The sequence below is a fragment of the Lipotes vexillifer genome, unplaced genomic scaffold (assembly GCF_000442215.2).
Source record: "Lipotes vexillifer unplaced genomic scaffold, Lipotes_vexillifer_v1.1 scaffold1035, whole genome shotgun sequence".
NCBI lineage: Eukaryota > Metazoa > Chordata > Mammalia > Artiodactyla > Lipotidae > Lipotes > Lipotes vexillifer.
Genome location: NW_006772073.1, coordinates 1,037,250 through 1,051,837, shown reverse-complemented (window position 1 = coordinate 1,051,837; position 14,588 = coordinate 1,037,250). Strand labels below are relative to the sequence as shown.

At 36.3% G+C, this 14,588-nt stretch overlaps 1 protein-coding gene across 1 annotated transcript in view; it reads left to right on the top strand.

Moving 5' to 3' along the window:
• SMC2 (structural maintenance of chromosomes 2) overlaps positions 1 to 14,375 on the top strand; it is a 70,873-nt gene extending 56,498 nt beyond the window's left edge. The window contains 1 exon segment of the mRNA XM_007447293.1: positions 14,191 to 14,375. Coding sequence (XP_007447355.1) covers positions 14,191 to 14,375 — 185 coding nt within the window.
• Positions 14,376 to 14,588: the final 213 nt, after the last annotated feature.

Genomic DNA, 14,588 nt, shown 5'->3' with positions numbered 1-14,588 from the left:
CGCTCTTCCCTGGTAGGTTGCTATTGAAAACGTGAGAAGGCAAAATGTAGATTCAGGATAAAGAGAGAAAAGAAAGGAAGAAAACAAGCGTACATTGCATGTAGTTTCACCTGTTACCTGATTTTAACAACAAAGTTGCTGTGATCATTCTCATAGATGGGAAAACAGAGGCTAAGAGAAGTTAATTTACCTCCTCAGTTAAGGTGCAGCAAAATCAGAATCTGAATATGTCTGACGCCAAGGTTCATGATCTTTCAACTACACAACTGTTTCTAAAATATTATTTTAAAATGTAAAAACTATTTAAAGGAAAAAGAACTTTACACACAAGATTTACTTAAATATGTATAACTTTGAAATGAACTCCTTTTGCCTTCCATTCTCATAAAACTGTAAAATAACAAAAAATACAAAATAAGTACAAACCACCACAAAAACAAAGTTTAGCTCAATAACGTCTAATTATGCAGGTAAAGGTGAAATAGTTAATGCTTAGAGCGAGACTGAAGAGCAGCATGTTAATATGAATCTTGTAATGAATCATTTTCACACCACTTTTCTCACTCTTCACTATAAAACCTTGTACGGCACGCTATAATGTCATTTTCTCATCACCTGTTGGGTGTACATATTAAGAACACCTCGGTTCTTTTATTTCATAGCCTATTAAAATACCTCTACTTCATGCTAAAGAGATTGTTTATAGAAGTATAAATGAAATCACCATGCAATGCTTAATATGCGAGCTGTTTAGATGAGCCCCAGATATGTATTTTTAAACTTATCAAAATAAAAGCACAAAAATTTAACTGAAGGCATTACAGACCTGAAAATGTATCCTGAGATTGCTCCCCAGAGATCCTCAAATTGCAGTTTGAAAAAGATTGCACTATAGTATATCAAAGATATACTTACATAATTTGTATAGAGGATCATTATTCTCTAACAAAGGCAAGGTTCTTTTCACAGCATTTTTACTAGTATTTCACATCTCTGTTCCACTATACTTTATGTAGGATAAAGCTTCTCCACCTTCCTGAAAGGTGACAGCTTCAGAACACCCTTCCTGCCTGTTATTTTGGGACTAAGGAAAGCTAGCTGGAATAGCTCTCCCATTTTGGGTCTAATTTTTAATTTCACAAAGTCCTGTAAAAATGTCAAATGTAATGTAACCTATTTATTATGCCTCTTTCATAATGTGAAATTGATAATATCAAACTGATAGGATGATAGAAAAATTAAATTAGACAATGGTACATGTTTGTCCTTTCCTAAAACATAAGGTACAGAAAACATGTTAAACCCTATTCCCACTAGCATAGGGAGACAAGGTATGGAAACAACCTAAGTGTCCATTGATGGATGAATGGATAAAGAAAATGTGATACACACACACACACACACACACACACACACACACACACACACAGGAATATTATTCAGCCATGAAAAAGGACATCTTGCCATTTGCAACAACATGGATGGACTCTGAGGACATTACACTAAGTGAAATAAGTGAGAAAGAGAAAGACAAATACCATATGATCTCACTTACATGTGGAATCTAAAACAAAACAAAAAAACCCTAAACTCACAGAGAACAGATTGGTGGTTCCCAGGGGTGGGGGATGGGCGAAATGGGTGAAGAGGGTCAAAAGGTAAAAACTTTCAGTTATAAAATAAATAATGGGGATGTAACGTACAGCATGGTGATTACAGTTAATACTATATTATAATTTGAAATTTGATAAGAGATCTTAAAAGTTCTCATAAAAATTTTTTATAACTAATTATGGCATTGGATGTTAACTAGGCTTACTGTGGTGATCATTTTGCAATATATACAAATATTGACATACTGTATACCTGAAACTATGTAATGTTATATGTCAGTTTCACCTCAATTTTTAAAAAAGCTGGAAAGGCAGTCTAGGACTGGATTGAGAAAAGTCTATTCAAATTAATTTGAATGGAAAATTGATGCTAGAAAATCTAATCAGATATCAGGAGAATAAAACTGAAACTCCCTCCTAAAATATAAAAGGAAAATGGACAAAAATTATTCAAATGTGGCTGTAGCCCCATTTAGAAATTAGAAGATTTAGCACAATTCTAACAAGAGCAATAACCAGAGACATAATTAAAATGTTCCTGAATGGGAAAAAAATACTACAAAGGCAGGTAAAAGATGTTCCTGCATTTTAGGCAAAATTGTTGGAAAAGGAACCACACCTAAAGCTATCTAGGCCTTCTGATTTGCTTTTTATTACAAAGGCACCGTCTCTAACTAAACTGGAAGTCTGATAAATTCAAACTTGAATTCATGGTGTGAAAATTGTCAATTTACTATCTTTTTAACTCCAGGCACATTATATAGACTATACATTTTGGTGCCTCCTGCTCTGTCTAAACTACAGACAATGACAACAAACCTAACTCAGCAACCCGGGATGGAAATAAGTTTCCACTTAGGTTCTTAAGCCTTAGAGAGAGTCTGGGTAACAGAGCATCAGAATCAACAAGTCACTTTCGGGAGCCTCTCATCCTTTCACGCCTGCCTCAAGCAACTCCTTTTCTTCCCTCCTGAACCTACCTGCTCAAGTCTTGCTGACAAACCTGATTCTCCCACTTTTGCCTGGCCTTTTGATGTTTAATGGCATGCTCTTGTAGGTAGATCCTTTGCCAGTATTTCTACAGGACAATTTTTCCCCAATACTATCTTTTTTTTCCCCAAAGCCCTGTTCCTACCTCACTTCCAGGTCCAGCCTGTCCCTAGAACTACAGCCCAGGCTAAGCCTTGCGTCCTCTGCTTGTCTGGGAAGGAAAATTGGACCTTTAGAATATGTTTAAGTAAAAATTTTAAGTAAAAATTCCTCTAATGAGGAATTCGACTCATACATAAATGCTTTCTTTCTCTAAAAGAACATCCAAACTTTGGGAGAATAATGCCAACTAATCTAGTTATTGCAGAATCTCTTAAAGCAATGATGTTCTCCAACATGTCACAGGGAACATTATCAAATAATCCAGATAAAAAGGCTTGTCGCACATTAAGTTTATAAATGTAGCAACTACCACAGTGGAGGAACTTCTTAGCACAGAATCTTTCAGGTGACTGCAACAAATTAACGTGCTGGTGCAAAGACCTGTTTTAGCCTTGTGCAGGTAGTGACAGATTCCACTGAAATTGCAATTAGCAGTCTTCATGTTTTTACTTTTTTTTCCCTGTGAACACATGCTCAGAGATATTTCAGTTCTAGTTTTTAGCTTCTCACCCAAATTATCATTCTTAATACAAATTCCTGTTTGCACCTGAAAGCACTCCATTTCAACTGGTGTTTTCTTACAGCATGTATATATTATTTAATAAAATGTTTCAAAGTGAGCTTATTAAAACCTGCACCATCTTTTTCGTTGGTATGACTCAGAAAATACAGTGAGAAGGCAGCAATTATTTGGAGAGGGAGAGGCATCAGTTCATAGATCACTTTTGTTAGAAAACATGGTGGGGGAAGTTATATGTTGAACACTCCTGCTATTTGCCATTTCCCAAGAAAGCAAAAAATGCCCCAAACCACATATAGCTTTTCCATTCTACACGCATATGAAACAAAATTAGAAAGTACTAACAGTAGTGCAGGACTTTTAGAATTACACTTGGATAGTCTCTCATTTTCAAACTTTAAATTATATCATTAAGCTTATTTTAACTATTTTTATGTGTTTTATGGAATTTTATTTATTTTTATCCAGCAGGTTATTAGTTATCTATTTTATACATATTAGTGTATATATGTCAATCCCAATCTCCCAATTCATCTCACCACCACCTCCCCACCCCCAGCTTTCCCCCCTTGGTGTCCATACGTTTGTCCTCTACATCTGTGTCTCTATTTTTGCCTTGCAAACTGGTTCATCTGTACCATTTTTCTAGATTCCACATATATGCCTTAATGTATGATATTTGTTTTCTTTCCGACTTTCACTCTGTATGAGAGTCTCTAGGTCCATCCACATATCTACAAATGACCCAATTTCATTCCTTTTTATGGCTGAGTAATATTCTATTGTATATATGTACCACACCTTCTTTATCCATTCATCTGTTGATGGACACTTAGGTTGCTTCCATGTCCTGGCTATTGTAAATAGAGCTGCAATGAACATTTTGATACATGACTCTTTTTGAATTATGGTTTTCTCAGGGTATATGCCCAGTAGTGGGATTGCTGGATCATATGGTAGTTCTATTTGTAGTTTTTTAAGGAACCTCCATACTGTTCTCCATAGTGGCTGTATCAATTTACATTCCCACCAACAGTGCAAGAGGGTTCCCTTTTCTCCACACCCTCTCCAGCATTTGTTGTTTGTAGATTTTCAGACGTTTAACTGATGGGAGGTGATACCTCATTGTAGTTTTGATTTGCATTTCTCTAATAATTAGTGATGTTGAGCATCTTTTCATGTGTCTCTTGGCCATCTGTATGTCTTCTTTGGAGAAATGTCTACTTAGGTCTTCTACCCACTTTTTGATTGGGTTGTTTGGTTTTTTAGTATTGAGTTGAAGGAGCTGTTTACATATTTTGGAGATTAATCCTTTGTCCACTGATTCATTTGCAAATATTTTCTCCCATTCTGAGGGTTGTCTTTTCCTCTTGTTTATACTTTCCTTTGCTGTGTAAAAGCTTTTAAGTTTCATTAGTTCCCATTTGTTCACTTTTGTTTTTATTTCCGTTACTCTAGGAGGTGAGTCAAAAAAGATCTTGCTGTGATTTATGACAAAGAGTGTTCTTCCTATCTTTTCCTCTAAGAGTTTTATAGTGTCTGGTCTTACATTTAGGTCTTTAATCCATTTTGAGTTTATTTTTCTGTGTGGTGTTAGGGAGTGTTCTAATTTCATTCTTTTACATGTAGCTGTCCAGTTTTCCCAGCACCATGTATTGAAGAGACTGTCTTTTCTCCATTGTATATCCTTGCCTCCTTTGTCATAGATTAGTTGACCGTAAGTGTGTGGGTTTATCTCTGGGCTTTCTACCGTGTTCCATTGATTTATATTTCTGTTTCTGTGCCAATACCATATTGTCTTGATTACTGTAGCTTTGTAGTATAGTCTGAAGTAGGGAGCCTGATTTGTCCACCTCCGTTTTTTCCCGTCAAGAATTCTTTGGCTATTTGGGGTCTTTGGTGTCTCCATACAAATTTTAAGATTTTTTGTTCTAGTTCTGTAAAAAATGCCATTGGTAATTTGATAGGGATTGCACTGAATCTGTAGATTGCTTTGGGTAGTACAGTCATTTTCACAATATTGATTCTTCCAATCCAAGAACATGGTATATCTCTCCATCTGTTTGTGTCACCTTTTATTTCTTTCATGAGTATATTACAGTTTTCTGAGTACAGGTCCTTTGCTTCCTTAGGTAGGTTTATTCCTCGGTATTTTATTCTTTTTGTTGCAATGGTGAATGGGATTGTTTCCTTAATTTCTCTTTCTGATCTTCTGTTGTTAATGTATAGGAATGCAAGAGATTTCTGTGCATTAATTTTGTATCATGCAACTTTACCAAATTCATTGATTAGCTCTAGTAGTTTTCTGGTGGTGTATTTAGGATTATCTATGTATAGTATCATGTCATCTGCAAACAGTGACAGTTTTACTTCTTTTTTTCCAATTTATATTCCTTTTATTTCTTTTTCTTCTCTGATTGCCGTGGCTAGGACTTCCAAAACTATAATGAATAACAGTGGCAAGAGTGGACATCCTTGTCTTGTTCCTGATCTTAGAGGAAATGCTTTCAGTTTTTCACCATTGAGAATGATGTTTGTTGTGGGTTTGTCGTATATGGCCTTTGAGGTAGGTTCCCTCTGTGCCCACTTTCTGGAGAGTTTTTACCATAAATGGGTGTTGAATTTTGTCAAAAGCTTTTTCGGCATCTCTTGAGATGATCATATGGTTTTTATTCTTCAGTTTGTGAATGTGGTGTATCACATTGATTGATTTGAGTATATTGAAGAATCCTTGCATCCCTGGGATAAATCCCACTTGATCATGGTGTATGATCCTTTTAATGTGTTGTTGGATTCTGTTTACTAGTATTTTGTTGAGCATTTTTGCATCTATATTCATCAGTGATATTGGTCTATAATTTTTTTTTTTTTGTAGTATCTCTGTCTGGTACTGGTATCAGGGTGATGGTGGCCTTGTAGAATGAGTTTGGGAGTGTTCCTTCCTCTGCCATTTTTTGGAAGAGTTTGAGAAGGACGGGTGTTAGCTCTTCTCTAAATGTTTGATAGAATTCACCTGTGAAGCCATCTGGTCCTGGACTTTTGTTTGTTGGAAGATTTTTAATCACAGTTTCAACATCATTACTTGTGATTGGTCTGTTCATATTTTCTATTTCTTCCTGGCTCAGTCTTGGAAGGTTATACCTTTCTAAGAACTTGTCCATTTCTTCCATGTTGTACATTTTATTGACATAGAGTTGCTTGTAGTAGTCTCTTAGGATGCTTTGTATTTCTGCGGTGTCTGTTGTAACTTCTTTTTCATTTCTAATTTTATTGATTTGAATCCTCTCCCTCTTTTTCTTGATGAGTCTGGCTAAAAGTTTATCAATTTTGTTTATCTTCTCAAAGAACCAGCTTTTACTTGTATTGATCTTTGCTATTGTTTTCTTTGTTTCTATTTCATTTATTTCTGCTCTGATCTTTATGATTTCTTTCCTTCTATCAACTTTGGGTGTTGTTTGTTCTTCTTTCTCTAGTTCCTTTAGGTGTAAGGTTAGATTCTTTATTTGAGATTTTTCTTGTGTCTTGAAGTAGGATTGTATAGCTGTAAACCTCCCTCTTAGAACTGCTTTTGCTGCATCCCATAGGTTTTGGATCATCGTGCTTTCATTGTTATTTGTCTCTAGGTATTTTTTTATTTCCTCTTTGATTTCTTCAGTGATCTCTTGGTTATTTAGTCACGTACTGTTTAGCCTCCATGTGTTTGCATTTTTTACAGTTTCTTCCCTGTAATTTATTTCTAATCTCATAGTGTTGTGGTCAGAAAAGATGCTTGATATGATTTCAGTTTTCTTAAATCTACCAAGGCTTGATTTGTGACCCAAGATGTGATCTATCCTGGAGAAAGTTCCATGTGCACTTGAGAAGAAAGTGAAATCTGCTTTTTTCAGATGGAATGTCCTATAAGTATCAATTAAAACTATCTGGTCTATTGTGTCATTTAAAGCTTGTGTTTCCTTAATTTTCTGTCTGAATGATCTGTCCATTGGTGTAAGTGAGGTGTTAAAGTCCCCCACTATTATTGTGTTACTGTTGATTTCCTCTTTTATAGCTGTTAGCATTTGCCTTGTATATTCAGGTGCTCCTATGTTGGGTGCATATATATTTATAACTGTTATATGTTCTTCTCACATTGATCCCTTGATCATTATGTAGTGTCCTTCCTTGTCTCTTGTAACATTCTTTATTTTAAAGTCTATTTTATCTGATATGAGTATTGCTACTCCAGCTTTCTTTTGATTTCCATTTGCATGGAATATCTTTTTCCATCCCCTCACTTTCAGTCTGTATGTGTCCCTAGGTCTGAAATGGGTCTCTTGTAGACAGCTCTTGTTTTTGTATCCATTCAGCGAGCCTTTGTCTTTTCGTTGGAGCATTTAATCCATTCACATTTAAGGTTATTATCAATATGTATGTTCCTATTACCACTTTCTTAATTGTTTTGGGTTTGTTTTTGTAGGTCCTTTTCTCCTCCTGTGTTCCACATTTAGAGAAGTTCCTTTAGCATTTGTTGTAGAGCTGGTCTGGTGGTGTTGAATTCTCTTAGCTTTTGCTTGTCTGTAAAGCTTTTGATTTCTCTGTCGAATCTGAATGAGATCCTTACCGGGTAGAGTAATTTCGGTTGTAGGTTCTTCCCTTTCATCACTTTAAGTATATCATGCCACTCCCTTCTGGCTTGTAGTTTCTGCTGAGAAATCAGCTGTTAACCTTATGGGAGTTCCCTTGTATGTTATTTGGCATTTTTCCTTTGTTGCTTTTAATAATTTTTCTTTTTCTTTAATTTTTGTCAATTTGATTACTATGTGTCTCGGTGTGTTTGTCCTTGGGTTTTTCCTGCCTGGGACTCTCTGCACTTCCTGGACTTGGGTGGCTATTTCCTTTCCTATGTTAGGGAAGTTTTCGACTATAATCTTTTCAAATATTTTCTCAGGTCCTTTCTCTCTCTCCTCCTTCTGGGACCCCTAAAATGTGAATGTTGTTGCATTTCATGTTGTCCCAGAGGTCTCTTAGGCTGTCTTCATTTCTTTTCATTCTTTTTTCTTTATTCTGTTCTGCAGCAGTGAATTCCACCATTCTGTCTCCAGGTCACTTATCCGTTCTTCTGCCTCAGTTATTCTACTATTGATTCCTCCTAGTGTATTTTTCATTTCAATTATTGTATTGTTCATCTCTGAACAATTGTTTGTTCTTTAATTCTTCTAGGTGTTTGTTCTTTAAATCTTCTAGGTCTTTGTTAAACATTGCTTGCATCTTCTCGATCTTTGCCTCCATTCCTTTTTTGTTTTGTTTTGTTTTGTTTTGCGGTACACAGGCCTCTCACTGTTGTGGCCTCTCCCGTTGCGGAGCCCAGGCTCTGGACACGCAGGCTCAGCGGCCATGGCTCACGGGCCCAGCCGCTCCGCGGCATGTGGGATCTTCCCTGTCCAGGGCACGAACCCGCATCCCCTGCATCGGCAGGCGGACTCTCAACCACTGCACTACCAGGGAAGCCCTCTGAGTTCTTTTTCTGGAAGGTTGTCTATCTCCACTTCCTTTAGTTGTTTGTCTTGGGTTTTATCTTGTTCCTTCATTTGGTACATAGTCCTCTGCCTTTTCATTTTGTCTATCTTTCTGTGAATGTGGTTTTCGTTCCACAGGCTGCAGAATTGTTGTTCTTCTTGCTTCTGCTGTCTTCCTTCTGGTGGATGAGGCTATCTAAGAGGCTTGTGCAAGCTTCCTGATGAGAGGGACTCGTGGTGGGTAGAGTTGGATGTTGCTCTGGTGTGCAGACCTCAATAAAACTTTAATCAGCTTATCTGCTGCTGGGTGGAACTGAGTTCCCTTCCTGTTGGTTGTTTGGCCTGAGGTGACCCAGCACTGGAGGCTGCTCTTTGGTGGGGCTAATGGTGGACACCGGGAGGGCTCACACCAAGGAGTACGTCCCAGAACTTCTGCTGCCAGTGTCCTTGTCCCTGTGGTAAGCCACAGCTGCCCCCACCTCTGCAGGAGACCCTCCAACACTAGCAGGTAGGTCTGGTTCAGTCTCCCCTGGGGTCACTGCTCCTTCCCCTGTGTCCCGATGCACACACTACTTTGTGTGTGCCCTCCAAGAGTGGAGTCTCTGTTTCCCCCAGTCTTGTCAAAGTCCTGCAATCAAATCCCACTAGCCTTCAAAGTCTGATTCTCTGGGAATTCCTCCTCCCATTGCCAGACCCGCAGGTTGGGAAGCCTGACATGGGGCTCAGAACCTTCACTCCACTGGATGGACTTCTGTGGTATAACTGTTCCCCAGTTTGTGAGTCACCCACCCAGCAGTTGTGGGATTTGATTTTATTGTGATTCTGCCCCTCCTACCATCTCATTGTGGATTCTCCTTTGTCTTTGGATGTGGGGTATCTTTCTTGGTGAGTTCCATTGTCTTCCTGTAGATGAATGTTCAGCAGTTAGCTGTGATTCCGGTGCTCTTGCAAGAGGGAGTGAGTGCAAGTCCTTCTACTCTGCCATCTTGCAGCTATTTTTTATTTATTCTAAATTATAAGAAAAATGGATGTGCAAGGCAGAAGAAACGCAATTTATATTTTATATCTAAACATTAAAAAGAAAATTAGTCCTCCCCCCCTCCCCACCCACACTCCTATTTCTAGAATAATGCCTTTGGACCACTTCTGTTTCGGTCTTTCTTTCCTAAATCATATTAGCAATTCCCTTTACATCATGTCTTTTCAAAAACATTTGAAAAGATTACATCAGTATCATAAAGTTTCAAGGTTTTATTTGAGCAGGTTTCTTTTTGATCTACAAGATATGGAAGTGACCTTTCTATTTAATTAGTTTAAGAAGAAATTCCATCATGCATTCTATTTATTTGCATCCTCAATTAAATATTGTAATCCACCTATCGTTGTACAGTGGACTTCTCACAAGCTAGACAAGGCAAATCAACTTTAGCCTATGACAAGACTCAATTGAATGATACAATACTGGTTCACACTTGTTTTTATCTCATTCGTGATATTCTTTTATGTCATTCTTATTGTAAACATAGAACATTAGTTTGTCTCTGAGGCCATTCAATTATTTTTACAAAAGAATTCAAGGCAGTGTTTTATGTCAAGTTTTCTGCTGCTTTCCACACATCTAGTTATTTAAGGTTCAACAATGAATAGCATAGCTTCTGTATACTTTGAACTCTGTTTAGACAATATTGAATCAATTTTGCCATGGTCCACTGACCTGCCTCACTGCCCTCTGGGTAGAAAGAAAGAAAATTATATCCTGAGGGAGGAACACAACTCTCTAGGTCCCAGCCATCTTAGAAAGGCTTTCTTGGTCAAAACACAAGTGTGCATTTTTCCTTATTTATGATTGATTCTAGGAGAATACTACATATGTTTACTTTCTTTCTTCCTATATAACATTTTGAAAGATTACATAAAAGATTTGGAAGGTATTGTGCAAAACATGAAATCACAGAGGATAGTGGTATTTATGAGTGTTTTTTATATTCAAATAATTCATCCATATTATTGATAAGTATATATATTGTTATGTAGTATACTTCATGTTTTAAAAATAATGTTTATGTGGATAACATTGTTAAGAAACTAGAAACCACCGTAGTTTGTATCTGACCTGGGTGCTGGGACACGAAGTTATGTAAAGAAAATTGATTCAACTCAGAAGAAGCCTAGTGAATAATATGTAACTTCCCTGCTTCAATTATCCATGACTCTATTTTGTTTCCCAGTCAGCCATATCTGAGCTGATCATGCACATTTATATCAATTTATTAGACATCCATCTAAAAATGAAAGTAAGATTCTAAGAGTAATGAAAGCGTATAGTGAGGATGTCCAAGAAATAAATAACCACCTATATATGTGTAAGCACTAGACTGTCAGACACTTCTAATAGGTAAAGTAACTAAATCACCCCCCCCAAATCACTTAACAGTATATAGTGTATAACATGATTCTGCAACATAAAATACAAAGAATAAAGTACTTAAAATGTAGAGAAAATACACTTCAAAACTTTTAAAGCAATAAATCAAGAAAATCAGGAATTAGATGCTTCCTTTTCTCTCAATATTTATGAAACAAAATAAACTTTACAGGGCTTCCCTGGTGGTGCAGTGGTTGAGAGTCCGCCTACAGATGCAGGGGACACGGGTTCGTGCCCCAGTCCGGGAAGATCCCACATGCCGCGGAGCGGCTAGGCCTGTGAGCCATGGCCACTGAGCCTGTGCGTCCGGAGCCTGTGCTCCGCAACGGGAGAGGTCACAACAGTGAGAGGCCCGCGTACCGCAAAAAATAAATAAATTAATTAATTAAAAATAAACTTTACGAAATAAGAAAGATATGATTAAATGAAAGAAGAGCCTGGAATAAAACTGCTGAGAAGCAAACAAATAAACTGCGTGAGATAAGAAAAAATATAATGATCCTAAAAAGCAAATAAAAATTGACATTAGAAAATGTTAAGCTCAGTCTGAAAAACCAAATCAATATTATGGAAAACAAATGTACTCTTTTAGTTACTGAAAAAAAAAAAAGGACATAAGGGCTTTCCTGGTGGCACAGTGGTTGAGAGTCCGCCTGCCGATGCAGGGGACACAGGTTCGTGCCCCGGTCTGGGAAGATCCCACATGCCCCGGAGCGCTGGGCCCATGAGCCATGGCCGCTGAGCCTGCCCGCAACGGGAGAGGCCACAACAGTGAGAGGCCCGCGTACGGCCAAAAAAAAAAAAAAAAAAAAAGGATATAAAAAGAGAAAAATAAGTAATTGAAAATAACAGAGTTTAGCCAAAAGGGGCCTAATACTCTTCCTAAAGAAGTGTCAGGAACAAATTTCCTACAAAATAAAGGTGTAAGGGAAGAATATTTTCCTGAAGTGAAGAAAGGCTAGAGCTTAAAAGGTTTCACTGAGTGTTTAATGTATCCATAAATAATATATAAATTAAATGTAAGTAAGTAATGTATAAACATATGTATTTCTTAAAGTGTAAATAAAGAATTTCATTAGCATTTTGGCAAAAATGTCTTATGAAGGAAAAATCTCCGACTGGCCTTGATATCTCCTTCACAATATTATATATCAAAAGATACTTAAATAGAATCTACATGGAAAAAAGTTGTAAAAGATGAATCCTACATTCAGTCAAATTGATAACCATTTGAGAAAGCAATTAAAATTGCATATAGTCCAAATTGTACTCCAGTGGTGCCTAACTTAAATGCTTTTCCTTCTTTCTAATTTTTTTATTTGTTTGACAAACTACCTGAAAAGAATTCAAATTAGGTTAGGCTTACAAAGCGCAGCTGAGTTCCATAAAACAAAGAAGTTATACAGCACAGTAATGTTTACTACGTACATTTCCACTAGAAGTCTACATTCTAATTTTTAAGCGGTCACAAATCTGTATTTCATGCAAAATAAAATTTCTTTATAATAATAGTTTATTATAATTATGGTATCTTAAATTTATTGGGGCTCTAAATTTTATTAGAAGTATTAAAATGAAATTAGAAACAATTTAGCTCCCAATTTACTGACAATACTATTGAAGAAAAAGTCAGCTCCACAGGCCAAATTAACTCTGTGTGTGCATTTAAACATTAAGTGCATGGTGTTCAGATTGGTACAATCTGGATTTATAGGATCAAGATTTCTATGCCAAGAATTTGGGGACACGCTGACTTCGCCTGACATAAACAACTCTGGTGTATTGCTAAGGTAACATTCAGAAATGCAGGAATAGTGTGGACAGAGGTAAGATTCAGATATTCATAGCCAAGAGTTTATAAGTAACCATCATGTAGAGCCAGGCAAACATATTCACATTTCACCTTGCATTCATAGGTCATAGAACAGTCTGCGAGTTTTATTGGCCTTTGCAACTTCATAAAGAGATGGACAAGTTTTGACTATATCCAGTCAAAACTATTTTCTCTTTACAAAAATATGTAGTTCACTATTGAAAACACATATAAGACAATAAAAATCACTCACAATGTTGTTATCCAGTTATAACCAATTCACATTGTCATGTATACACTTTTGGTATTTCTTTCCGTAAGTATGGAATATATACTTTTTTTTAAAAAGGTGCATATTTTTACAACTTTTTTTCTTGAACAACGTATGTTGTTTGCAGATGTTTTCATGTTCTTTTACCATAAAATGTTAAATTATGTATATTACTTAATGCATTCATAATTATAGTACATGTTTTTATATATCTCAATACTTACATGTGTGTTACATGTATACATATATGTTATAACTGATGGAATGCATTTACATTCAGATGGCAAATAATTATGGAAATTGTTCATGATATTTTGTAAAAGGGAAGAAAAGGTACAAAAATCATGTGCCTTTTAAAAAATAAATTGTGTACATATACTATATATATGTATAGTGTATATGTTTGTGTGTGTATAAAATAGAAAAATAGATATTTTTAGCCAATCTAATAATTGTGGGTCTTTGTTTCCAGATCTTGTTGTAAGTAACCTTGTGATGAACATCATTATAGTTAAATATTTGCACACATCCTTATATATTTGTTTTTTCAATGCCTGTTACATGATGCAGGTATCTAGTAAATGTTTGTTAAATAATTTTCAAAGCATTTATAAATTTAATTGCAAACATATAATTCTGCCTTTGATAAGACCTTTCCAACACTGAAAATATGTTAAATGTGACAGTAAATTTTACTACTTAGATTTTTGCTATGGCCTTGCAACATGTCTCTGTCCTTTGTCTATTTTTTCATGAGTCCATTGCTCACACTACTTCCAGTATTCTTCTAAAATGAAGGATGGTCCAATTACGTATTTCTTTTAAAACTATATATATTCCCTATTATCCACAAACTAAGTATCCAAGCACAGTGATATTGTAACTGTGGTCTCTGCTTCAGGTTCAGTCTCCACCACACACCTCCTTCACTCCCAGGTCCTTCGCTGCAGCCATAACGTGATACACATGTTCATTCATGCCCCAGCCCTCATGCAGCGCTTCTTCCTGATGAACTCTCGCTCTTTGAAGCCCAACTTACGCATGACTTGCTTCGTCATGATTTTCTTCGTGCTTCTAGCATTTTGAACATGCTTCTAGTATAGCCCTTTAGACTCTGAACTGTATTTATTTATATTTCTAAATCCCAAAATTAGACCATAAACTACTTGAGTTCAAGAATAATATTTTCATCTATGTTTTCCTATCACCTTAGTACAATTTGTGAATAATCCATTTTCTTTAGTATGGGTTTAGAATAAAGAAAGTAACTACAATGCTTCACATACTTCTAAACATTTT